At 45.4% G+C, this 24,996-nt stretch overlaps 1 protein-coding gene across 4 annotated transcripts in view; it reads left to right on the top strand.

Moving 5' to 3' along the window:
* The first annotated feature begins 1,221 nt into the window (after nucleotides 1-1,221).
* The window catches only part of ERBB4 (erb-b2 receptor tyrosine kinase 4), a 912,234-nt gene continuing 888,459 nt past the window's right edge, over nucleotides 1,222-24,996 (top strand). For all 4 annotated transcript variants that reach the window (XM_066626312.1, XM_066626139.1, XM_066626395.1 and 1 more), the window contains exon 1: nucleotides 1,222-1,820. In XM_066626312.1, coding sequence (XP_066482409.1) covers nucleotides 1,739-1,820 — 82 coding nt within the window. In that variant the 5' untranslated portion in view covers nucleotides 1,222-1,738. The remainder of the gene's footprint in view (nucleotides 1,821-24,996) is intronic.

The following is a 24,996-nucleotide window of genomic DNA, read 5'->3' as shown; positions in this document are numbered from 1 at the left end:
GAAGAGGGTAGCAAGCAAGGCACAGCAACCTGGGAGGCAAGTTGTAGCAGGACCCCTGAGCAGCAGGTGGTTTGGCCTCATCTTTTATTCACCTAATTCCTCAAATCCACTTCCTAAAGGTCAGCTGCTGGCTCTTGTGATTGTCTCCAGTCCTGCACATCTCAAACTGTGTAAGGCTGCAATCCTACCTTACTTCACTTACCAGGGAGCAAGCCCCATTGAATACAGTGGGACTTACTTTTGAGTAGACTTGAATAGGTTGTGCTGTAAAAGTGCAATAAGTACTTTCAACAAGTGTTTGCTATTTTAAAATATTAGCTAACATTTCTCACTCAAAGACCCAATTAAATTTAAATTAATTTAAATTAATTAAATTTGATGTCATGGGGGGGCTGCACAGGACAGCAACTTGGTTAGCTACGCCACTGCATATAGGGAAGAATGGTTGTGTGCGTGTGTGTAATGTGTATGGGGAAGCAGCTGTGAGATTGAGTGTGAGCGATTGTATGTGTGAGAGCGAGAGCACATCTCTCTCTCTCACTCACACACATTCTCCCGCTCTCTCCCCTACTTACACTCTCTCACACTCCTCTCGCTCTCACTCACTCAATTCTCACACACACACACTCTGTCTCTCTCTCTCTCTCACACACACACACACTCTAGGAGGCAAGAGCCGAAGGTACAACCCCGTGCACTGACTGCACACTTCCACAGGAGCCCGTCCCATGGACACAGGAGGGGGACTGACTCCGAAGTAAGCCTGGCTGAGCTGGAGCTGGGAGGGGAGGAGGCGCAGCTTTCCCGAGGCTCGCCCTGGACCTGCGACTCTGGCGGAATGAATCTGCCAGCAAATGCACCCGCTGCCAATTGAAAGGGGGGGGGAGAGGAGCCGCTTGCCTGCCCTCGCTGGCCTCAAAAGGCACATTGTTGCGCCTACTCGCGGCGACTGCCTTTGCACTGCTCCATGGTAACCTGCGAGGAGCAGCAGCCGCGCGCGCCCTGCTCCAGTGACAGGTGTTTCCCGGGTATTTTGCTGGGGTGGGGGGAGGGGGAGGAGGCGAGCAGCTGATCCCGCACGCCGGGAGGGGGAGGGGCGTGGCCTCCAAGGGGGCGGGGCTCGTCCTGAGTTATTCCACCCTATCATCTCCTCCTCCCTGGGTTGGGGTTTTTTTTTGGGGGGGGGGGGAGTTGGTTGGTTTGCTAACGTGTGTAGCAGCGGCAGCAGCCGGAGCCCTGGGAGTCGGTGGAATTGGCGCTCCGAGGCTTGACTGGCACAGCAGCCACTGGACAAGGAGGAGGCGGTGAAATAAACTCGGAGCCCGCCTAGGGCTCCCTCTCTCTCTCGCCCAAGCACCCAGGGAGCGGAGCAGGCGAGCCTCCGGAGGGGAAGGCGGGCGAGGCGCCCGGGGGGCTGCCGCGCGCTGCCTGCTTTCCTGGGGCACCAACTTTGGGCACTTCTTGGATTGAGGCTGCGGGGAAGAGCCTGGCACCCGCGAAGAGCGAGCTAGCCGTGCCCGGGGCTTGAGGCGCCCGCGGGGCGGCGAGAAGGGGGCAGCACTCCTGCCGGGGCCAAGAAGCGTCTCCCTCGCACCTGGGGGGAAGGCACAGAGAGACCTCCGCGCCAGCCCGAGGCCGTGTGTGGACCATGTAATTTTGGGGACGGGGGAGCCGAGAGAGCGCGCGCCTGTCCTCCCGAGCCGACGTCGCCTTGACCCCTCGCTTCCCCCAGCGAAACATGACGGTGGAGGGAAGAGTCCTTGCCTGGGTGAGCCTCCTTACCATCGCCGGGACCTTCCGCCTCAGCGCTGCTCAGTCAGGTGCAGTCCGGCTGCTTCTCTTTTCCTGGGGGTTTGGGGAGGGGGGAGATGGGAGGGGGGCTGCTGTCTCCACGTCTTTGGGGGGGGTGTCCCCCTGAAGATCTTGCTGGTGCTTTGAGAATCCCGGTGGCTCCTGAAGCTCCCCAGAAGGGGATCCCGGGCAGTCCCTGGGCTTGGGTTCCCGCCGACTGGTTCGCGGTATGATGCCTTTCTGAGGAGGTCTGAGTGCGAAACCAGCCGTGGCACGGATTGTGAAGCAACCTGGTTCCCTCCTGGGCGCTGCGTGTATGCAGCTTTTCGTTTAGACATGGGAAGTGTTCAGTTCTGGAGGTGCTTGCCTGGCTAGCTGGGATTTGGAGACCGGCAAGGGGTCCTCCTCGCCTCCCAAGAAAACACCTTTAAAACATCTCACACACGCACACACGTCGTCTGTTTCAGGCGCTGTCAGGAATGGAGAAAAGTCCTAAAATGTGCGCTGCCGGGATGCCTCTGGTGCCTGCTTCCCCCTTAGCACCTGTGGCCCAGGATCGGATGATGGGGGGGGGGGGAGAGAATGGTTTTTACGCTGGGCGAGCAGCGGAGCGGGTCTTGCTGCCCTCTGACTGGGGTCTGCGGAGGTGAAAGGCGAGGGACTTTCTCCAGGTTCGTCGCGGTGTGTTATGTCTGCTTGCGGTTTTGAGTTGTCAGGGCAAAGTGGCCGCTGTGGCAGGGAGAGAGACTGGAGAGGGAGGGAGCGAGGGAGCGAGGGGCAGCTGCTTGGCCAAAACAAAGGGCCCGATCCTGCCAAGTGGAAGCACTTTTCCAGTCCACTTCGGTTTCACTGGGCGAGTGAAGCCCCTGTCTGCCTTCTCACCCACCCCCTTGGAATCAGTGGGGGCTTGAAGAGGGGCTGAACTCTGAATGGGTCCAAGCGTTTTGTTTTGCTGGTCACACGAATCTTCGAGAGAGGCAAAGGAAAGGGGGATTCCGTGGCTTCTGCCCTCCCAGTGACTACAGATGGGGGGCTTCCTAGGGCAGTCACCACTCTTTCCCCACCCCCAGGTCTGTTTTGACAGGTGAGCCTTCCTGCAGGTTTATGGGGTGGTGAGAAGAGAGAGGTGACTTCCCCTCCATCCTGTCCGAGCCTTTTGGTTCTCTTGTTGGACACCTCTCTTGTTTACTGAGGACCTCTCGCCCTGAGAAGACAGGTGTCCAGAGGGCACGGCGGCGCTGCCAGAACCTCTTGCAAGTCTGGAGTGTCAAACTCGGGATTTGGGGGGGGGGGATCAGACGGAGCGCAAAGTTGGGGACGCTTAGATCTCGTCTGCTAGGTGGAGATGGGAGTGCAAAGTGCGCTGGGGTGCTCCTGCGAGGTGGCGCACGACCAGGGTGTCTGCCTCCTCTAACCTCATCCTAACCGTGTTTCCCTGGAAAGTAAAGTCCGGCTGATTTGATTTGGACGGGAGGTTGCTTCCACCTTCAGCTTTGCTGCCCTAATTTTGCCCCCTGCCCCAAAGGAGTCCAGAGCTTGGGGGGGGGGGGAATCCGGCTCCTAGAAGTTTCCAAGGATGGTGCCAACCAGACAGTCCTCTCTGACTGTTGGGAATCCCGCTCTCCTGTTTGGGGGGGGGGCAGCTCTGTGTGCTTTGATTCCCCCCCCCAGTCAAGTAACTCGCCACCACGCACTTGTTTGCTGTGAAACTCCTTCCCGCAGTTCTTTTTGCTCCCATCGCTCAGCTCCAGATAAGCTGGAAGACCGTCCAAATGGGTGGAGACTTCAGGTGGTCGCCTTCTCTCGGGCTTTGCTTGTGGCTTCCTGCCTCCCTGCTCTGGCCACGCTGACCTTAGAAGCTGTGGAGACAGGCATGATGAGGCGAGGAGTTTCCTGGGGAAAGCCCTGTTGATCTGGTGGTGTTAAACTCATGCCGTGGGGGGGAGAGGTGTGGGGACGACAACAATGTGTGACAGTGAAACTGAGGCTTCAAGTGCTTTCTGAAATCCCTTTTCTCCCTCGCATCTCTCTGTAAATGTAATTCCTGGAACTCCCCTCCTTCAGGAGAACATCCCTGTGTTTTTGTGATGCTGCCTTGTCATAATCTTTGGAGTGAATGAAGGATGGTATTCCTCTTATTCATGCCTCTGGTTTTGAATGGAAAAGGAATATTTGCATTTGTGCTTGAGTGGAAATAAATAATTGGTGCTCATGGATGACCCACCACTTGGTGGTACATCAGTAAGACACTTGGTACATCAGTATGTGTGTGTAACAAATTAAAAATAGGTAAGTAGATGCTTTATTTTACTGAATCAACAACTTCTAATAGTGTAGCAGTAGACAAGCCTCCAGGCTCCATAACTCTCTTTGTATCAAAGGGAAAGGATGTAAATCCTTAACTGTATCAAATGCAATGTTGGTTTTGTCCATGTCGCTATGGCAAGATGGAATAGACTTACAAACATATGTGGCTCTGAGATGCTTCTGGCAGGGTCTTGTGAAACTCAGAAGCTTACTTGTTACCTCCAAAAACAGGGACAAGACCAAGAGAAGCCTTGAAGGCTTACACATTGAGGGTCTAAGGTACAGTCTGTAGGGAAGATCAGCTTGTATCTGCAAGCCCTGATGAAATGAGCAGTTCAATTGCAAAGTACCATTCTCTGCAAGGGAGACCTTCCCTCCCAGCTGATTGAGCCCTTCATGTCCAGGGCCCATACCTCAACAATATCCTGGGTCAAGCTATGTATTAGCTAACCTTCTCCAGGGAAATCTACACAAGGAGCTTTATTTCCCTCTTCTCCCCCCCCCCACCAGCCAGTGGCAGTTGAGAGGAGTTTGTTTTGGTCCAAATGAGAAATTAAGTGTGGATAAGTAAACTGAGCTGCCAGAGGGCGACAAGATGTTGAGTGAATTGCTTTTAGATGAAACAAATTAAGGAAACGAGGGGAGACAATCTGTTTCTTGCATTATTAGACATGGCTTGGAGTTCAGGGGGGGAAGTGGCATATTTTTGAAATGCTAATTTCTTAAGAAGTGGGAGGAATGCACCTTATTTACTGCTCGATGTGAGCAGCATGGAAATACTAGTGTCTATTTGGTTTGTTTTATTGGGGATTTTTTTTTTTTGGTATGTGCAAGCCATTTAAGGAAGCAGGTTTTGTTCTGCGTCTTTTTCCTCTGAAGAAATTATTCCTTTGTACTTTATTCTTTTTAGTATTTTACTTGTGGACAATCCCTGTCCCCCCCTCCCCAATGAGCTGAGTGCAAGAATGCTACCTAATTTCTTTCTGGGATGTTCATTATTATCAAACTGATTCAGACACCATATAGACAGTTGTTGACTTGGCTGGTTCCAGGGAGCAAGAGAAGCAAAACTGGTTAAGAATTGTACCCATGGATGTAAGAATCTTGCCCACTCCTACAGCAATAGAGTCCAGTAAAAGATTGCCTTACCTAATTTCTTGCAAGGAACAGGGACTCATTTGAAATAATAGGATTGCAGCCCTCCTAAGAAAACTTACAGTGCAGTACATTGTAATCAATTACACATGACTAGGATCTGGTAATAAATTTGCTTAAATCCCTTTGGTTGAGCTAAACTGGTATGCGTGACCATGCTGTGTTCTGTTTACATGTCAGATACCGCTGCTAAGATTATTTTCTGCAGCACCTTCCTTCTAAATTAACACCATCACCGTAACTCCTACATACAGTAACATGATTGTTTCCTATGCTTCTGGCCAGATACATCAGGCATTGTGGTCCACACATATTACATTGCATTGTTTAATATGGATCTCTGCCTAAGGCATATAGGCAAGCTATTTTTCCTTCTAGATTTTAAGGTGTCTCCAAACATTGTTGAGTAAACCCAGATAAACTGGAAATCTGATTGCATGTGAGGCAAGGCCAGATAATGGTATTGGAAATGAGAAATAAAAACAGACTTGAGTAAAAGATTTGTTTACCTTTAAGGCAGCTTGGCTGGCAATAAGGGGCTGTATTTTGATGTCATTTTTAAGGGAGTGTCTATTTTAAATATGATTTTGGGTCTTGTATTGTGAGCTTAAAATGAGATCCAGTTTTGATTATATTTCATCCACTTCTGCAAAACAGGGATATTTATATTTACTGCAAGTTATTGCATTTCTCACGTTGCTCAGTAAAAGGTTTAACCTGGCTGAGTTAAACAGTAGTACAATAAATGTGACAGTCATGAGAGTTCTCAGAGTAGACGAAGATCTGGAAAAGTTTGGCAAATAACATGCTTTTTGATTTACATATACTGTGGTTTATGGCTCTGTTTTTATAGCACCATGCTCCCTGGCATGCTGAGAAGAGAAATAAAATATTCCTTATTACTCTCATTTGAGGAAAAGGCTTATATGGTTTTTCTCTATAAACTCTGTTTGATTATTGTTTCCCCATGAATGTTACTCTGGTCCTTCTATTTTTAAATGACTGTTTCTCTTGCATTTCTTTCTGTTAGGTTTTTCCATTGGTAATTCTAGGATATTAATAATTCTACTTATTTTTATACACGCCTTTCTTCTCTGTTGGCCATAGTTGAAATATCATTTCTTATTCCCTGTGTTGTGTTTTTGTGTGTGTGTGTGTGTTCCTTTGTTCTCTTCTTGCAGGCTAGCTTTCCATCCCCTTATTGACTCTATATTTCTTTGCTGTTTTATTCTTTGTCTATTTCATTCTGGCTGCATTTTTGTTGCTACTTCCCTAGATATCTTTGTTTTTGCCATTACCAGTGTAATGACCCTGATTTGCAGTCCAGTTAAGCCAGATCACTTGGCCTTTTAAAGACTGCAATGGCATATTGTACGCTAGGGAATGAGTCTCATTGAACTCAGTGGGACTTGCTTCCGATTAAATGTGCATAGGATTGGGCTGCATGTCACAATTCTAAAAGCCATTAGCAACCATTTTCCAAAGCAGACTAGTCCCTACTGGCACCCACTAATATCTACCGGCTTTGGGGTTTCACAATGCCAGTCTCATGGTCTAGATCATCTTAAATCCAAACCCAAGAGTTTAACTGGATTGCAGCCTAAACCACTTTCTATTTACCTTTCTGATCAATCTGACATGGCTGGCTGAGTGGACAATCACGAAGCTATTCTGCTGCCCAGATTTATTCCTGGAAGAAAATAAAATGGCATTGATCCAGGGTCAGTTGCTCTTTAAAACACTGACTCCCAAGGCTGAATTGGTGCTTAAAGGGAATGCTTATGTATCCCTTGGGTACAATCTCTTCCATTCTCTTCTGGATCAAGGAAGAAGAAAGACACTTTATTTAAATATGGAGGCTGTTTTAATTGTAAACATTTACTGTTCCATTGTTGACCTGTTACCTTGTGACTGATGCATTCTATGAGGCACTTATTAAATTCCAGTCCACCACCTGGCTTGCTCTGTATTAATTCTGGTGCAGCCTCATAGATTTCTGTGAGATTTCCACCAGTTTCTAGCCATGGGGCGCAATCTACTGGAAGCCTTGCCTTTTCCACTCCAGTGAAATAAATGGAGCATGTCCCATCCTACATGTATTTCATACAAGCATGCACAGGAGATGTTCCTGCCCCTTGGCATGACTTGGATTAGACAGATTATTTTTCTTTTGGAAGCTATATCCTGTGCAGCACAGATCTGAAGTCCCCCAAAGCAGTCTTGCAGATAGGCACAACCAGAATGATCAGGCCACCTGCTCACGGGTTCTTATGGGCTACAGCTATTTGCCTGGAAGGAATAGTTATCCATGAAGGGTGACTGGCTAACTGGTCAAAGGAAGAAAAGCGGTGTATTCCAGTAGCTGGAGTATTCAGTTTGTATTAAGGTTCTTTTGGCCCTGTACACCTGTGAGTGTGTATTTTCAGTGCACAGATGTTGCAGCTTTATCCGTCTTATATGCATAAGGCTCACTTATGCACGAAAGGCTGACTGAATTTTATAGAGTTGTATGGATCTGGTCAATTCTTCACCTGCTGATTGAAAACTAGTTAAATTGGGGCACAATCCTAACCCATTTTCCAGTACCAACATAAAGGCAATGCAGGTAACATTCCCTTACTTTGAGGAGGCTTCTGTGAGTGCCACCCAGCTGCAGGATGCAGCACACATTCTATTGGCACAGCTATGCCAGTGTTGGAAAGTTGGTTAGGATTTGGGCCTTCATCATTTTTTAGACTTCACTGAGTAATAAATATTTTGCAGGGATTTTCAGTGCTTTGAGAGGACCAAAATATTTTCCCCCAAAGGTTTCCTGCTCATCTTTTACTCAAGATGCTCACTGATGAGCTGCAGCTGGTTTGATTCCATGCCTTGTCTTTGAAACTGTAGCCTTTTCTTGGGATGTTGGTCAATTGGGGACCTCACAGTGCGCTTGATTACATTCCAAAGACAATTCAGAGTGAGTGTAATGTTTCCTCCTCTTACTCTTACTCCTCTTACTCCTCCACTAAAACTCCAAAGGCACAACACTACTTGCACCTGATAAAGCTTTTTGGGGTAATCCTGATTTGAATGAGTTTAGCCCTTGTTTTAAATACCAGTGCTGCAGAATTGTTAAATAATTAAAGTCAAATTAAGTTTGCATAGTTCATGTGATTCATCTGCTCTGTCAGACAGAAGGTTTAAGTATTTTTTTGGGCCTGTCTTGGCTGTAATAAGTTATTTGGTCTGATATATAATTTGGGCTATGGTTCTTCTATAAAACCTTTCTCTCTCTCTGTGGAGGGTTTTTTTATAAAGCTACTTATATTTTGTTCTTGGAAACTTTCTGAAGGCTCCAATCCTACTCACACTTTTCTGCGATGAACTCTGTTAAATACAGTGGGTCTTACTTATAAGTAAACATGCGTAGAATTGTGCTACAATTTGATGTTTGTCATGTGGCTCATGTTGGTGTATACTCTCACGAACTTTGATGTTAATGTCATAACACAAGAGAAGATCACAGTAATTTCAAAATATGGCAACATTTTGCATGCTACTTTGCTGAAATAAGCACTGACACCTGTTTTTGAGGTTTTAAAAATGCATGGCTATATTGGGAGTGCCACTCCATCAAGCTTCATAATGTTTGGCAGTATTTTTGAAAGCTCAAAACTAAAGCCCACTAATTAGCATTGTTTCACTGAAAGGGAAAATGTACAATAGGTAAACAGTTATATTGGGCATGTTTTATTCAGCTTATACTAATTCTTTTTTAGAACAGTGAATGCTTTCCTCTTGCCCAGGCTTTGTGGCTTCTCCTGTGTTTGATCTGAAAACAAGGAGACTGTTGAACAAGTGATGGGTGCAATCCAAAGAAAGTTAAGTGTGCATATGACCCCTTGAAACTAGTGGGAATTTAAGCACTAACTGCCCTTTGGGTTCCATCCTGTGTTCATTGGGCTATATATATGTTTGACTTGGCAAGAGGGGAAGATAATTTGGAGCTCAGGTTTCAAGTCTTAACATGAAGCTGCAAAGAAAATATAGCAAGTGGTGAGTCAGATGTTTCTGCACCTTTACTTTGACTCAAGTTGCATGGAACTCTTGTAGGGCAGATATCAAATAAGGCAAAATAAAAGATATCACTATATTTGCTAACAAGAGGGGATTGATTTTCAAAACAATTGGCAGAGTTCATTTGTGGCTTTCAGAGCCCTGAGAACTGTATCCCGTTTTTCAAGGTTTTAGAACTCTTAGATGGTGAAATCACAACTGCCTTTCTGATTCTTCCAGCTACAAAATTTCTATTTGGACAGCAACATTTGATATTCTGACTGATCAGTGTGTTCTTGCTCTTGCTTTGTTGACCCTGCTGCTACTAGGACTAGAACATGTACAGAACTCATTTAAGTGACTACTGCTTCAGTAATCCAAGTACAGTTTGGTACTTATTTGCTATATCACTCTCATTTTGTGGGGCCAAACTGGCAATATTCAGGACCTAGATATAAAATGAAATGGCTTCCATGCCTTTTGTTTAACTCCAAGCAACATGTGACCCACATTAAGTGATGCCATACAGATCTGTGGGTGACCCAGGAGCTCCATGATATTGTCAGAGCCAGACCACCTCCATTTCAACTTCTATATTCAAGCTGGCAACTTTACTAAGATATTTTTGCTAAAAGTATCAGGAGGGAACTTGGGGTTGTCATCATGCTTTGTTAACATGTATATATTTTACTATGCTGTAATCAATGCATATTGGCTACTGATTGCTAAACTTTCAGTACAATTCTATGCATGTCTACTCAAAAGTAAGTCCCAGTTAGTTCAGTGTGTGTGTATTTGGGGTTGCAGCCTTAGTGAATGAAAATATCTCCTCCTTACTCCTCTCTCCTTCACTTCAGGATGCTGCTGTCCCTACAGCATAGGAATTGGTGGAAAGAGTATGAAAGGAGTATGAACGGCAAGCTGGCTAGGGCAGAGAAGATATCAGAGGCTTATGAAGGATGACTCTAATGCAAACAGAATGTAATTTGTTGAGTTATTTGAGAAGCAGAGGTCCTCCCCTGCTCAGAGAAATAAGCTAGATGATTCTGGTCAGGGCCGGCTTTAAGCCAATTGGACCAATTGCTAGGGTAATTGGTTTTGTCCAATATACACAACACACTGCAACAGACATTTTGAATGTTTCTGAAACAAAAAATAAAATCAATATTTTAAAGAAATCATTTCACAGTCACTAAAAGAAGTGGTGGTGTTAATTATAACAGCCAGCCAGTATAAGAGAGGCTTGCAGCACTCCCTAAAGGTGACGAAAAGAGCAACCAGCAGCAGCCGCCAAATGCAAGGATGAAAACAATACGCAAGCAAAGTTGCAAACTTTATTCAGTCTCCAAAATACTGTTGACACATAATTTTGATGTTTGCTTGATTCAGAGTTGGGTAAACACTCTGAATCAACAAACAGATCTGATCAAATACAGGAGTCAAGGTGCATTTCCCACGGAACAAGGTTTCAAGGGAACATTTGTCAGATACGTCTGCGGACCTCCGTTGTACTTTGTTTCTTACATCTCCAGAAATGCTCCACTTAAGACAGGCACCCAGTTATTAGAGGTGGCTTAGCATGACCACATTCTGACAGAGTTCATTGTACAGGAAAAATGGTGGTTGTTGCCAGAGGAATTGTATTCACGCAGACTGCTTGTACTGTGTTTGCCTTGTGCAAACAGAATATGGTATCGGCTGTTATCCTGCATTACTGTGCCTCTTGCACTGAGTGTCATGACGGACTGGGAGCAACAATTCAAGACCTTCTATTTTGAAGGGTTTAGTTCATGGTTTTGTGGTGTTTGAAATAAAACTCTAACTAAAGCAAAAACAAAAGGGGTTTGTGGGAGATAGCAGGAAGCAGCTTAGCAGGGCCAGCTTTAGGTAACTGGGGCAATTTCACCCAATTGGACCCTGCACATTGTGGGGGCCCTGCACTGCCCTTTTGCCAGAATGTGATCTGCTTCCAATTGGTCTGAAATTGGGTTACTTCAGAAGCAGCTTCCACCCACCATGGATTCCAACTGGCCGTGCAGGCGGCAGCCTGGCTCTTTCCTTACCCTTGCATCTCCCAGCTCCATCTTCTACCTGTCTCACTCCAGAGTGGGCTGCTGCAAATGGGGCAGTGATGGGAGAGAGTCGCAGTGCACAGCGGGCTGGGTGCGTGCTCCCTCCCTCTGGCTGATCTCCCACTGCCTATTCTGCACAACCACTAAAGGTACAGGAGTCCTATCCACCTGCACAGAAGTAACAGATTTTTTTTTTCTTGGTCTGGCTCCATTCAAGTTAAGAATTCAAAAATTAGTAGAGGGGGCCCAGCAAAAGTGTTTGCAGTTGGGCCCTGGAGCTTAGTCACACAGACTGTGACTAAGCTGCAGGGCCCAATTGCAAACACTTTTGCTGGGCCCTCTCTACTAATTTTTTGTTCTTAAAAGACCTTAAAAGCAATTAAGCAATTAAAAGACCTTAAAAGCAATTAGTGATTCAGCCATATTTAAGCACTCGCCTAACCTTCATGAGTTAGTTTTGCTCAGTTGTACGCATATGAAAATGGAGAGCAGTGCAACCTGAGTCTTCAAAGGAATACTCAGAAGCAGTGTTAGGAACTCAAATCAGTGACTCAGACTCGAATTGTGAAAATGCGTAATTTTGGGTGACTCTGCAGCTTGTGAGTTTCGTGCATGGGAGACTCTGAAAAAGACTTGAGTCAGGGCCCCACTGACTCTGCACTCATCCTCACATGTGCTGACTTGAGTCTGCTTGAGTCTGGAGATGCTTGCTTACTGTTTTCACCACATGGAAAACCTTGTGGGGCAAGCATTCTGACGTGAGCAGCAGCGAGTTCCAGCCGAAGGCAGGAAAGGGGTAACGCGAGGTGGGACTGGGCTCTCTTTTCCTGTCTCTGATAGGAAGGAACAGATGATCATTGGACAAAGGATGGGCATTCTCATATTTCCATTGGCTGAGGGAGGGTAGGAGGGGGAAGCTTCATTGAAAGACCTGCAGGGGGTTTACTTCTGAATAGAGCTACAAGGATTGGATCATCCTGGTAAGCCTCCCAGCTGCTGCTTATGACTCTCCTCCACCTTGCTACATCTGTCCCAGCTCTCTTGTCCCTCCTGCCCTCTTTACAGATGGGCGAGGACAGCAGGGGAGCGAGTAAAGTGAACTCCAAGACACACACATTCCCCAGCAGCAGCCCTGTTTTTTCCACAGCCGGCTTTTAAAAGGGGGAGGGTGACTAGACTTTCCATTAAAATCACTAAAGAGTGACTTGGAAGAAGACATGGAAAGTGCCCTCCCTGGTTAGAACTGTTTTTCAAGTCCAGTCGTGGGGGGCAATGCCTTGGCAACTCAACTCAAGTACAGCCCTGCTGGGTTTTCGTATCCCTGCTCAGAAGTGAGTGAAGTAGGTTGAACACTATGCTTTTACATGTAGTTGCAGACCTGGCCCCTGTGCCACCCTGGGGCACAGGACTACGGCATACCTCACCCCTGGGGATTCTTACCCAGCTCTGTATGGAACCTGGCTCTGACATTCTGGAGCACTCCAAAAGCGTTCTGAGGCTTCTGGAGCACTGTTAACAGTACTTCTGGTTTTCTAGTGGATACTGATAGTTGGGCACTTGGAGACCTCAGAAGGATTTCAGAGTGCCTGGAGACATAGCGCGGGGCTTTGCCTGCCCCCAGAACAGCTCCAGAGGGCAGGTGAAGCCTCCCATGGGGCTCACAGGTGTGATGCCTGAGGTTTTTGCTACCCCTGCCCCCCAAGATCGCCATTGTTTGCATGATTATGGGACCCCTGCGCGGGGGGGGGGGGGAGATGTGTGTACAACTGTCTCCTTCCCACATAATTCAGCAGGCCGTTTAGGTGATGTGATATCTGAACAGCCCCAAGAGTTGTTAAACAATCCATACTTAAGACTATCTTTGTTTGTGTATGTAGTTTGCGTGTATAGATCTTAGGAAACGGTGAAGCTAATTGTTTTAAGGGAGCTCAGAAGTGTGTGCAGTACTTTGTTTTTAAAGTATGGCAGAAACGATCCCCAGAAAATCTCCCTGAACTGTTGCCTGATGTGTATTGCATGTTTTTTTAACCTTGCATCCCACCCTTTTATATGTGTGCCATCTTGCAATGTGTGGAAACCAGTCGCTGCTCTACTGAACTGTTCGTATGTATAAAAGCAGAGCAGTTGACGTGACATAACCCACCATAATCACTTGTTTGGATTTTTTTCATGGTGCCCGTTGGGTAAATATGTTTAAAGCTAGATAAACAGATACTAACGTTTTGAATAGACAGCATTGTTTAATTGTTCAGCTAGCTACAAATCTGAGAGAACAGTACCTCTTCGTTAGAGTATTTGTCTTACACGTGGACTTAAAAGAACTTAGGATGATTCAACTGATATAATGCACGAATGTTGCTTTATGGTCCATGTCAGAATATGAATGATTTTGGCAACCCTGACTCCAAACTGTGCTCTGTGGATGGGGAGTCCAAATTAATAATTTCGCATTGTCTGTAACGTTTTGTGTTTCTTGTGGAACTCTTTGACTGTGCAAATAATAAATTCATTACAGTAGGCCTCTTGAACACTTTGTTTAGGGAGCCTTATCAGGGCCTTGGAGACCTGTTAAAATTCCTTACCAAACTGCCATGATTAGGGGTAAGGTTAGCATTCCTTTTGCAGATATTCTAAATGGGTACAGTGTATGTATGGTGGTAGAGCCAGGGTCTTGCCCACTGTTCTTCCCTTTCATCATGAATCTCAAGGTCCTACCTGTATATGGCTCTTGAGTTGCATAGGGGACCATGAGACTGCACATAGGCTTTGGACAGATAATGGGTACCCTCACTTTTATTTTCCTGGCAGGGTACCAATTGTGTGATTTCTCTCATGTGTCTTGATTTCATATGGATCCCTGAATAGATGGAACATGTGGGAATCAAGTCCTCTGAAGAGGGTGGAACCACAGGAAACAAGTCCTAAGCCTCCGCTGCCTCATGTATACTGTACCCATGTAGAACATCCATACAGGGTTTGGGATAAAAGGACTACAGTATGTGTGGAGCACAGCTGTATGGGATGTGAGATGGTTTTGGAGGGCAGTCAATAAGATATGGAAAGGGGGATCAGATAATGGGGGAATAGAAAATGCTCAGACTCAAGGAAATGAGCTGCAGAGAGGCAGTTAGGTTGCTGATGAAAGGTTTATGGTAGGCAGGGTAACATGGCTAGCACATATTAACTGGGCAGTGAAGTCTACTTTAGATACTAAGTACTTGTTCCTTCCCTTTTCAAACAGGTCATGTTTCTATGAAATGCCTTGAGAGTGGCCTCCCATAACTGTCTGGCGGGAAGCTTTGGCCCTCCAATGCGTTGGAGTTCAATGTTTCTGCCTAATGGCATTATTTATGAGTTGCATATTCTGTCTAGGACCCTTTCTGACACCAAAATATTGATTTCTCGGAATATTGATAAAGTAGATTTGACAACTTGGCATTTTTTTGGTTTAATTAGATGAGTGTTTCTGACATCCCAGCCCTCCCAATAGCGTCAAATATTAATTGATTTTCAAATGCAGCAGATGAAACATTTCTTCTCCTGAATCGTGTTAGCATTCTAATGGAGTTCTACCCAAAGACTGGATTACGATCTGACTGAACTGCTGTAAAGCTAATATAAAGAAGGGGATATTGGTGATGTTGCCAGGGTTATATTTGTAATGTTACCACCAGGGCTGTCTCCTCTGGGACTGGGGTGCGTCTGGGGCAAGAGTTCATCACCCCCCACCCTTCTTAATGAGAAAAGGGCAGGATACTCTCCTCATGCAAAACTCAACATTTCTCCAGTTGTCTGAAATGTACAGAGGGCTTTGAGAGAGTGTGGTTTAAAAAAGCTTTCCCAGAGAAAGAAAGAAGTGAGGTAAGGGGACTGGTCCAGTGGCAGTCGACTGGAGAGAGAGAGCATGCATCTGCTCCCTGCTCCTTCCCAATCTGATGCCAAATGCAACAGCTAGTCCTAAAGGGGGAGCTACTTGTCTGGAATGGCGTGCTTGCAAACTGCAGGAGCTTAGCTCCTTGCAGAGCAGTTAGCAGCTATAGTATCTGATTTTTGAAGAGCTGATCTTTTTTAATTCATCCTTTGGCAATCCACCAAAAATCAAGTCATGACCCACCAGTGGCTCCCAACCCACAGTTTGGAAACCACCACTTTAGAAGGAAAGGTTACAGTTTAGTGATGCTGAATTATTGGTCCTGCACTTCTGCCTTTAAGTCATGGTGTTTTTTGGAACATCCGAAACTGTCTTATGCCGGATTGAGCTTCTGGTGTTTCTAGCCAGACATTGTCTGATCTGGAGACCTCTCTGCAGTCTCCTTCCTGGTCCTGATGCTTGGTATCCTTTTCGCTGGAAATTTCATGGAGTGAGCCTGAAATGTTTCAGGTATGGCTGTTGCTGAGCTGTTCCCTCTCTACCATTGGTAACGCTACATTTGAAAGTTACCTTTCAGGCTATGTACAAGACCATATGATTTAGTTCATTGTTTTGGAGTTTAACCCTTCAGGCAGAAATTATAATTGAATATCTGGTATTGATAGGTCAGCAAAACCGTGACACCTTTGGGCATCTCTCATGCTACTCAGAACTCTGTAGTGTATGGTTTCCATCACAATACTGCACACATGAAAAAGAAACCTATTACCAACATAGAGACTCCTGTTTCCACCTGTTCCCATCACCCTTACTTGGTCCCATGAGGTCCTGCGTAGCTGAAGTTAGAACTGGGTCAAAGGCTTGTTAAGGATAGCCATTTGGGTCTTAACCGAACTTTACCTGCATAGCTGGTTTACCTTATGGATGTGGAGAGGCCAGTATTAGGATCATTCTTGATCAGCCAGCTTGCCACTGCTCCTGTAGCGTTCCCTTTGCATGGAGGACTGGTCTGGACATGACATCTTTCTGACTCTTCTCACAACCCAAGAATGAGCATGAGTTGTCCCAAAGCATGTCCCAGAATCCAGCATGCAAAGGAATCTCATGCGTGTTGTCAGTCTGTGGTGGTCCAATGTTCTTGTGACCTATCCTCTGCTGCTTCTAGGACATCTGCCTGTATCCCTCTATCAGTGGACCTAATCAAGTGGCAGAAGCTTGAACTGGCTTTCTGGGTTTCTGATTCTTGATGACAAATGTGTTTCTTTAGTGTGTTTTGCATAGTACAGGGTTGTTTTTTTCCCCCCTCCTCACTTGTGTCTCAAAATGTTAATTACCAGCAAATGACAACCTTCACCAAGCTTCTGATATTTACTATAATATACTATTAAGTTTTAAAAAATGCATATCTCAATAAATGTTCTAAGTGGCTGATCGAATAATAGCCTCATTTGCACCAGATGAATGTATATTAAAAATTAACTATCCAAGTAATGAAAGAAAATGGTTTGAAATGCTGAACAAATGGTTCCAAAAAGAACTGAGGGGGGAAATGTTTATACAAAGGATGCACACAGATTCCTTTATATGCTTAATGATCATTTATGGTACAGTTTGAATCTGAAGCCAGGAAGATGTTGGAGTAATAATTGCAGCAGCTCATGGGCAACTGTCTTGCCAGTCCTGCTTCTCAAGGCCAGCTCCAAGGTTTGTGAGTTTTGGCAAGAGATTAGTAGAAGTCATAGATACACCTAGACAGACACACAGGGCAGTGGGGTGGCAGGAAACTGACCTAGGGATTGCTAGTCTTTGGCCAATTGTAGGGAGTGGCCCAAGCAAAGAGAACAATTGACAAGGAGGAGTACCACCAGGTACCATGCATCCAGTACAGTTTAAAGGAGCTCAGTTAGCCTGCTTCCAATGCATGGCTTTCAACAGATGAAGCTGATCTTTGATGCTAGGTCTGCTGTTCCTTTAACTAGAGATTCCAGAGATTGTACTGGGAATCTATCTGCAACGTATTGCTCTAGGAATACACTGTGGGCCATATGTGTCTTTAAATGTAGGCTTCACATTGTGTTTCAGGTGGAAAGACAACTTACCACACTTTCAGCAGGGTAGGGCCAGCACTATGGGTCAGCTGCATCAGGCAGCTGCAAGGTCTGGAAGGCCGAGTGTCGATGCTGATCCACTGTGCAACAGACACTGCTGGCTACTGTCTTTCTCCAGACTGCAGTAATAGTGGTAGGTTTGGGCATTTGGAAGTCATGGGCCTCCTGCTCTCACTTCCCCAGCAGTTCATAACCCCTTCCCTTGGCATCTAGACCTCATTTACCAACCGGGTTCTGTTCTCTTAGATCTTGTAAAGTACAGCACTAGGTATGCCAGTGACACTAAAAATAACAGAAAAAGCAGTAGCCAGATATTTCAAAATATTTTTAAAAATCCCAGAATGGTCTTTTTTGTTTCGTTTTTTTTTTTTCGTTTCTGAGCATGAATCTGTTATTCTCTTGGCAACCGTTCCCAAGGCAAGTTCACCATTTTTGATTCATCAAGCTAAACTAAAAAGTTGATGTTTTTGTTCACTACTCTAGGCAGGCAAGTGATAAAAAAAAATAAGCAGTGAGGTAAATTGCTGCTCTTGGAGAATTTGTGGCAATCCCAAGAGTCCAGCATTGTGTTATGCCTTTCATATAGAAGACATAAGAACATAAGAGCAGCCCCACTGGATCAGGCCATAGGCCCATCTAGTTCGGCTTCCTGTATCTCACAGTGGCTCACCAAATGCCCCAGGGAGCACACCAGATAACAAGAGATCTGCATCCTGGTGCCCTCCCTTGTATCTGACATAGCCCATTTCTAAAATCAGGAGGTTGCACATGCACATAATGGCTTGTAACCCGTAATGGGTTTTTCCTCCAGAAACTTGTCCAATCCCCTTTTAAAGGCATCTAGGCCAGATGCCATAACCACATCCTGCGGCAAGGAGTTCCACAGACCAACCACACGCTGAGTAAAGAAATAATTTTTTTTGTCTGTCCTAACTCTCCCAACACTCAATTTTAGTGGATGTTCCCTGGTTCTGGTGGTGTTTGAGAGGGTAAAGAGCATCTCTCTATCCACTTTATCCTTCCCATGCATAATTTTGTATGTCTCAATCATGTCCCCCCTCAAGTGTCTCTTTTTTAGGCCGAAGAGGCCCGAATGCCGTAGCCTTTCCTCATAAGGAAGGTGCCCCAACCCAGTAATCATCTTAGTCGCTCTCTTTTGCACCTTTCCATTTCCACTATGTCTTTTTTGAGATATGGCGACCCGAACTGGACACAATACTCCAGGTGTAGCCTTACCATCGATTTGTACAATGGCATTATAATATTAGCCGTTTTGTTCTCAATACTTTCTCCAATGATCCCAAGCATAGAATTGGCCTTCTTCACTGCTGCCACACATTGGGTTGACACTTTCATTGACCTATCCACCACCACCCCAAGATCTCTCTCCTGATCTGTCACAGACAACTCAGAACCCATTAGCCTATATGTGAAATTTTGATTTTTTTTTTTGCCCCAATGTGCATAACTTTACACCTACTGACATTCAACTGCATCTGCATTTTGCTGCCCATTCTGCCAGTCTGGAGAGATCCTTCTGGAGCTCCTCACAATCACTTCTGGTCTTCACCACTCGGAAAAGTTTGGTGTCATCTGCAAACTTAGCCACCTCACTGCTCACCCCTGTCTCCAGGTTATTTATGAAGAGGTTGAAAAGCACCGGTCCCAGGACAGATCCTTGGGGCACACCACTTTTCACCTCTCTCCATTGTGAAAATTGCCCATTGACACCCACTCCTCTGTTTCCTGCTCTTCAACCAGTTCTCAATCCATGAGAGGACCTGCCCTCTAATTCCCTGACTCTGGAGTTTTTTCAGCAGCCTTTGTTGAGGGACCGTGTTGAACGCCTTCTGAAAGTCCAGATATATAATGTCCACGGTTTCTCCCGCATCTACATGCCTGTTGACCTTTTCAAAGAATTCTATAAGGTTCGTGAGGCAAGACTTACCCTTACAGAAGCCATGCTGATTATCTCTCAGCAAGGCTTGTTCTTCTATGTGTTTGAGATTCTATCTTTGATGAGGCGTTCCATCATTTTACCCGGTATAGATGTTAGGCTGACCGGCCTATAATTTCCCGGGTCACCCCCCCCTTTTTAAAAATTGGTGTGACATTTGCTATCCTCCAATCCTCTGGCACTGTGGCCGTTTTGAGGGACAAGTTACATATTTTAGTCAAGAGATCTGCAACTTCATTCTTCAATTCCTTAATAACTCTTGGGTGGATGCCATCAGGGCCCGGTGACTTATTGATCTTTAACTTATCAATTAGGTCTGAAACATCTTCTCTTTTAACCTCTAACTTAATTCCTTGGTGAGGAGGGGCCGTTCGGGCATCGGTATCTGCCCGAGGTCTTCTGCCGTGAAGACAGATGCAAAGAACTCATTTAATTTCTCTAGCATCTCTGTCTCCTTTTTTCTCCCCTTTCCCTCCCTCACCATCCAGAGGGCCAACCGCTTCTCTGGCGGATTTCCTGCTTATGGCATATTTGAAGAAGCTTTTATTATTCCCCTTAATGTTGCTGGCCATGCGTTCCTCATAGTCTCTCTTGGCCTCCCTTATCACCTTCTTACATTTCTTTTGCCACAGTTTATGTTCCTTTTTATTCTCCTCATTAGGGCAAGACTTCCATTTATGGAAGGAAGCTTCCTTGCCCTTTACGGCCTCTCTAACTTGGCTCGTTAGCCATGCAGGCACCCTCCTGGACTTAGTCGAGCCCTTCTTCCTTTGTGGTATACACTTCTGCTGGGCCTCTATTACTGTTGTTTTAAGCAGCCTCCATGCACTCTGGAGAGATTGGACTCTTTTTACCCTCCCTTTCAACCTCCTTCTAACCAGCCTCCTCACTTGAGGGAAGTCCGCCCGTCGGAAGTCAAGGGTTTTTGTGACAGATTTGCCCGCTATTCTTCCCCCAACGTGCATGTCAAAACGGATTGCAGCATGATCACTGTTCCCCAATGGCTCAGTAACATTGACATCTCTAACCAGGTCCTGAGTACCGCACAATATTAAATCCAGAGTCACCTGTCCTCTGGTGAGCTCCATGACTAGCTGCTCTAAGGCACAGTCATTTAACATGTCAAGGAATCTGGTCTCCTTCTTGTGACCAGAACACAAATTGACCCAGTCAATATGAGGATAATTGAAGTCCCCCATGATTACAACCCTGTCCCTCCTTGTCACCTCCCTGATCTGTTTCCTCATTTCAAGGTCCCCTTCCGATTTCTGGTCTGGAGGACGATAGTACACCCCCAGTATTGCATCGCTTCTCGTGCCTGGTAATTTAACCCACAGAGATTCTATGGTGGAGTCGGACCTGCCTTCAGCCTCTACTTTGCTGGATCCTATCCCTTCCTTAACATAAACGGCCACCCCACCTCCAACACGTCCCTCCCTGTCCCTCCTGTAGAGTTTATAGCCCGGGATAGCGGTATCCCACTGATTCTCCGCATTCCACCAGGTTTCCATTATGCCCACTATGTCAATGTTTTCCCTAGTCACCAGACATTCCAGTTCTCCCATCTTTGCTCGGAGACTTCGGACATTTGCATAAAAGCATTTGTACATGGAATGCCCCAGGATTTGCTGCTTATTAGCTCCCTTATCCCTGCGTCCTCTCATTGTGCCAAACCGTCTATCACATCCCATCATGCAACCATTCCCAATTTCTTCTCCTACTCTGCCTTTGCCTTGTTGTTCTCTGACCTCCCCATCCTCTTCCCATTGGGATGAGGAGTCCCGAACTGGATGCCCCTTGGCTCCTGTCGCCCTTCCCCCAGGGATCAGTTTAAAAGCTGCTCTGCCACCTTTTTAATGTTATGCGCCAGCAATCTGGTTCTATTCTGGTTCAAGTGAAGCCTGTCCCTCTTGTACAGGCCCCGCTTGTCCCAAAATGTTCCCCAGTGCCTAACGAATCTAAACCCCTCCTCCCTACACCACTGTCTCATCCACGCATTGAGACCCCTGATCTCCGCCTGCCTAGCTGGCTCTGTGTGTGGAACAGGTAGCACTTCCAAGAACGCTACTTTTGAGGTCCTGGCCTTCAGCTTCCTACCTAATAGCCTAAATTTGGCTTCCAGGACCTCCCGGCTACACTTGCCCACATTGTTGGTGCCGACATGCACCTCAGCCGCTACCTCCTCCCCAGCACTGTCTACTAGCCTGTCTAGACATGAAGACAAAATAATTTTACTTTGTTTGGAGAGAGAGTTCAGCACTGAGCACCAATATCAATAGAGTAACGAATGTTTTCCCCGTTGTAGCCTCTATTTTAAGCAACCGTTGTCCTTTTGATGTGTTTAATGCTCTAAAAATGTACTTGCCATTCACTATGGGGCACAAATTATTGGTCGGTAGATGCAATTCTTCGGTGGTTATTAACGAAATGTAGAGGATGAAAAAAGAGTTCTGTGCAAATCCCTGCAGCTGCACAGGATGACAAAATAACATATGTGACTGCTTAACTCCTTGAAAGATACACTTTATTATTCTTCCCACGCATACTGTAAATGATTGTTACCTGAATTAGCACTCCATGAGCAAGAGAAATTGATACACAAACAGGCTGGCATGTAGCTAATTTTGTTTAGAAAATTGAGATCTGATACCTGCTATTTCACGCAGACTCAGTCACTCATTGCAGGCAGCTTACATATGAAATATCTGTGGTATGAATTCTGGCAACTATCTGCAAATCTGAAGCAAGTTCAGTGGAGTTCTGAAGCAAATCTGAAGTAGCAATAATGGAGTTAACATGCCATTTGTAGAAACAGATTGATTTCTACACACAAAGGAGGTAATACAATCACAATGGCTCCTATTTCTTGTAAGCTCTTAGAAAGGAAGCTCCTTTTTGAAAAGATGCCTGTCAATTTTAGAGCTCATCTTCTCTATGTTTTAAATCAGGGGTGCCCAAACTCCGGCCCGGGGGCCATTTGCGGCCCCCGAGGCCTCTCAATGCGGCCCTCAGGGAGTCCCCAGTCTCCAATGAACCTCTGGCCCTCCAGAGATTTGTTGGAGCCCACACTGGCCCAACACAACTGCTCTCAGCTTGAGGGTGACTGTTTGACCTTTCATGTGAGATGTGGGATGAGGGCTCCCTCCACTGCTTGCTGTTTTACATCTGTGATGCAGTAGCGGCAGCAAAGGAAAGGCCAGCCTTGCTTTGTGCAAGACCTTTTATAGGCCTTGAGCTATTGCAAGACCTTCATTCATTCATATAAGTTCATCTTTAATATATTCATTTATGTAAATTTATTCAAATTTTAGATGTAAATTAATTCTTTCCCCCCCCGGCCCCCGACACAGTGTCAGAGAGACGATGTGGCCCTCCTGCCAAAAACTTTGGACACCCTGCTTTAAATTGAGCTCTAGCATCATGCAGTGTTGACACTTTGGAACTCCCTCCTCCTGGAAGCTTGTTTGGCTCCTTCAGTATTGGTGTTTTGATAACTGGCACAGACTTTGTTTCACCAGGCATTTTAGCTATGTTAATTATGGGTCATGTTTCCCTACTTTGTCCTGCTTTAATTTTTATTATGACTTTAAATTTTTTTTAGTTTTTATATATTAAGGAGTAGCACTATTTACATTTTCTTTGGGAGCCACATAAAGGCACGGTAAAATTTCTTAAACAAATTAATGTTCTGGGAAGTCTTATTCCCTGGATAGCTTTCATAATGTCTACTATCCAGGTCTTTTTGGTGGCCTCACCATAGTTACAGAACATCTTGGAGAGATTTAATTGGCAAGTCTCTCTTGCTCTTTTTAGGAGAACGGCAACATCTTTATTTTGAAAGCTGAACATTTTTATCCTCAGTTGCTTCTTGTGATTTATATCATATAATTTTTGTGCTCTCAACTGCTATTTATAATTTTGTGACGCAATGTGTTTGCACATTCTCATTGTACTGTTCTGTGTTTGCTGCTTTGTTATGGTGTTAAGAGCAGGCTATAAATATGAAAAGTCTGGTCTAGAGGGTAGAGCCTTCGTTAGTCCAAAGATAACATCAGAAGGTCGCCAGTTTGAGAACCGGCAGCTCCCTGAACGGCAAGACCTTGAAGCAGCTGACAAGCCGAGCTTCCATCTACTCTTTGGTGTGTGAGCAAAGAAGCATCTTGGCTGCCCTCCATGTGAGAGGTGAAGGAGCTGTTTGTCAGCCTGCGGGGGAGTCAGTGGAGGCCAGAAGTCAGATCAGACCAGGAAGATCCACCTGAAATGTTGTGGTTTTTGAAAGAGAGAACAGTTTATGATTGTAAAAATCCCCTTGAGGGATTTAGAAACGCCTGCCTATGTAAACCCCCTTGAATAAAGTCAGAGGACAAATCCCATGACCAGAAAGGCAGTATATAAATACTGAGGAGTTGTTGTTGTTGTCGTCGTCCATCATTTAGGCCTAAGAGGTAGTTGAGGTTACCACCAGTCAGGTTTGCAAGTTAGGGTGAGACCACCTTTTCCTTCCTCCTCAAGGGACACCTCATTCCCTCTGTGAGTCTGGCCTATTTTCATTTGTTTATGTACCCAAATAAATCTTACTCTGAATCAATAAAAAGGGATGTTGATCTCATGATGGGTTGATTAGATTTCAAAATGTTTGAGCACCACAAAAATCAAAAGCCCATTTTCATAATTAAGACCTCACAATTATGCAATAAGGTAATTGTGCATATAATTGCATGCACAGCCAGTCATTTAGCTGTCTAACCATCCCTTTGCATGCAAGTAATACTTTGCTTTGCAAGCTGGGGGGTAGAAATTTTGTGTAAAATAGTTGCCTTTGGGAGATGAAGCATATGAGGAATTTGTCATTGAAATTCTTGAAGGAACAGAATTTAGGTAGTATGTGGCAGTTCTCATTACTTCAGAATCCCAAGTCAAACGCTCTGGTGGCTCTCTCGAAATGTTTCTTACTTTTCCTGTTGGGGAAAGATGTGAAAGGTTTTACGGTTAGACTGGAACTTCGCCTGCACAACGGTCATCTCTCAACCTTGTCTACCTGGCTGCATGATCTGTTTTCTTCTTACCTAATGGTTACCTGACAACCAGCCAGAGAGCTGCATACAAATAACTTCTTTACATAGACCCAACCATGACTCTTGGAAAAACTCCTGTTGGCTTCAGTGGGACTGTACCTAGTGTATGTAATTGGTAGACTACTGGTATAGAGCTGGTTCTCATGATACTGCACTTTTTAAAACATGAAACATGCCCTGCTGAAGAGGCAGGGTATGAAGAGCCCTGCTGGGTTAGACAAATGCCTATCCTGTTTCCCACCATGACCAACCAGATGCCTTTGGGAAGCCCAGAAGTTGGAGAATAGCCTTCCCCTGTTGTTGCTTCCCAGTCACAGGTATTCAACCAAACTCTTTCAAGTTGCACTGTGGCTACACTCGCAAATGTAACTTGAGAGCTGCAAGACAGCCATCTCTGTCTAACTGAAGATGTGTATATTTAGTACTGCTTCCAGGATCTTGTTATTCCAAAGCATCTTTTTGAAGGTATTCTTTGTAGACAGATTTCTTCTCATGTGACACTTGCACCTTTAGACAATGGTATGACTTAAGAGTGCATCTCGATATGCCATTGTAATGCGTGTGGTACCTGTTAAACCGACAATGTGCATAAGATAAACATAGAGTAAACTTAAGTGAATGT

This window comes from Tiliqua scincoides, chromosome 1 (assembly GCF_035046505.1).
Source record: "Tiliqua scincoides isolate rTilSci1 chromosome 1, rTilSci1.hap2, whole genome shotgun sequence".
Lineage (NCBI taxonomy): Eukaryota > Metazoa > Chordata > Lepidosauria > Squamata > Scincidae > Tiliqua > Tiliqua scincoides.
The sequence above is the reverse complement of the archived record's forward strand: the minus strand, read 5'-3'. Positions and strand labels throughout refer to the sequence as shown.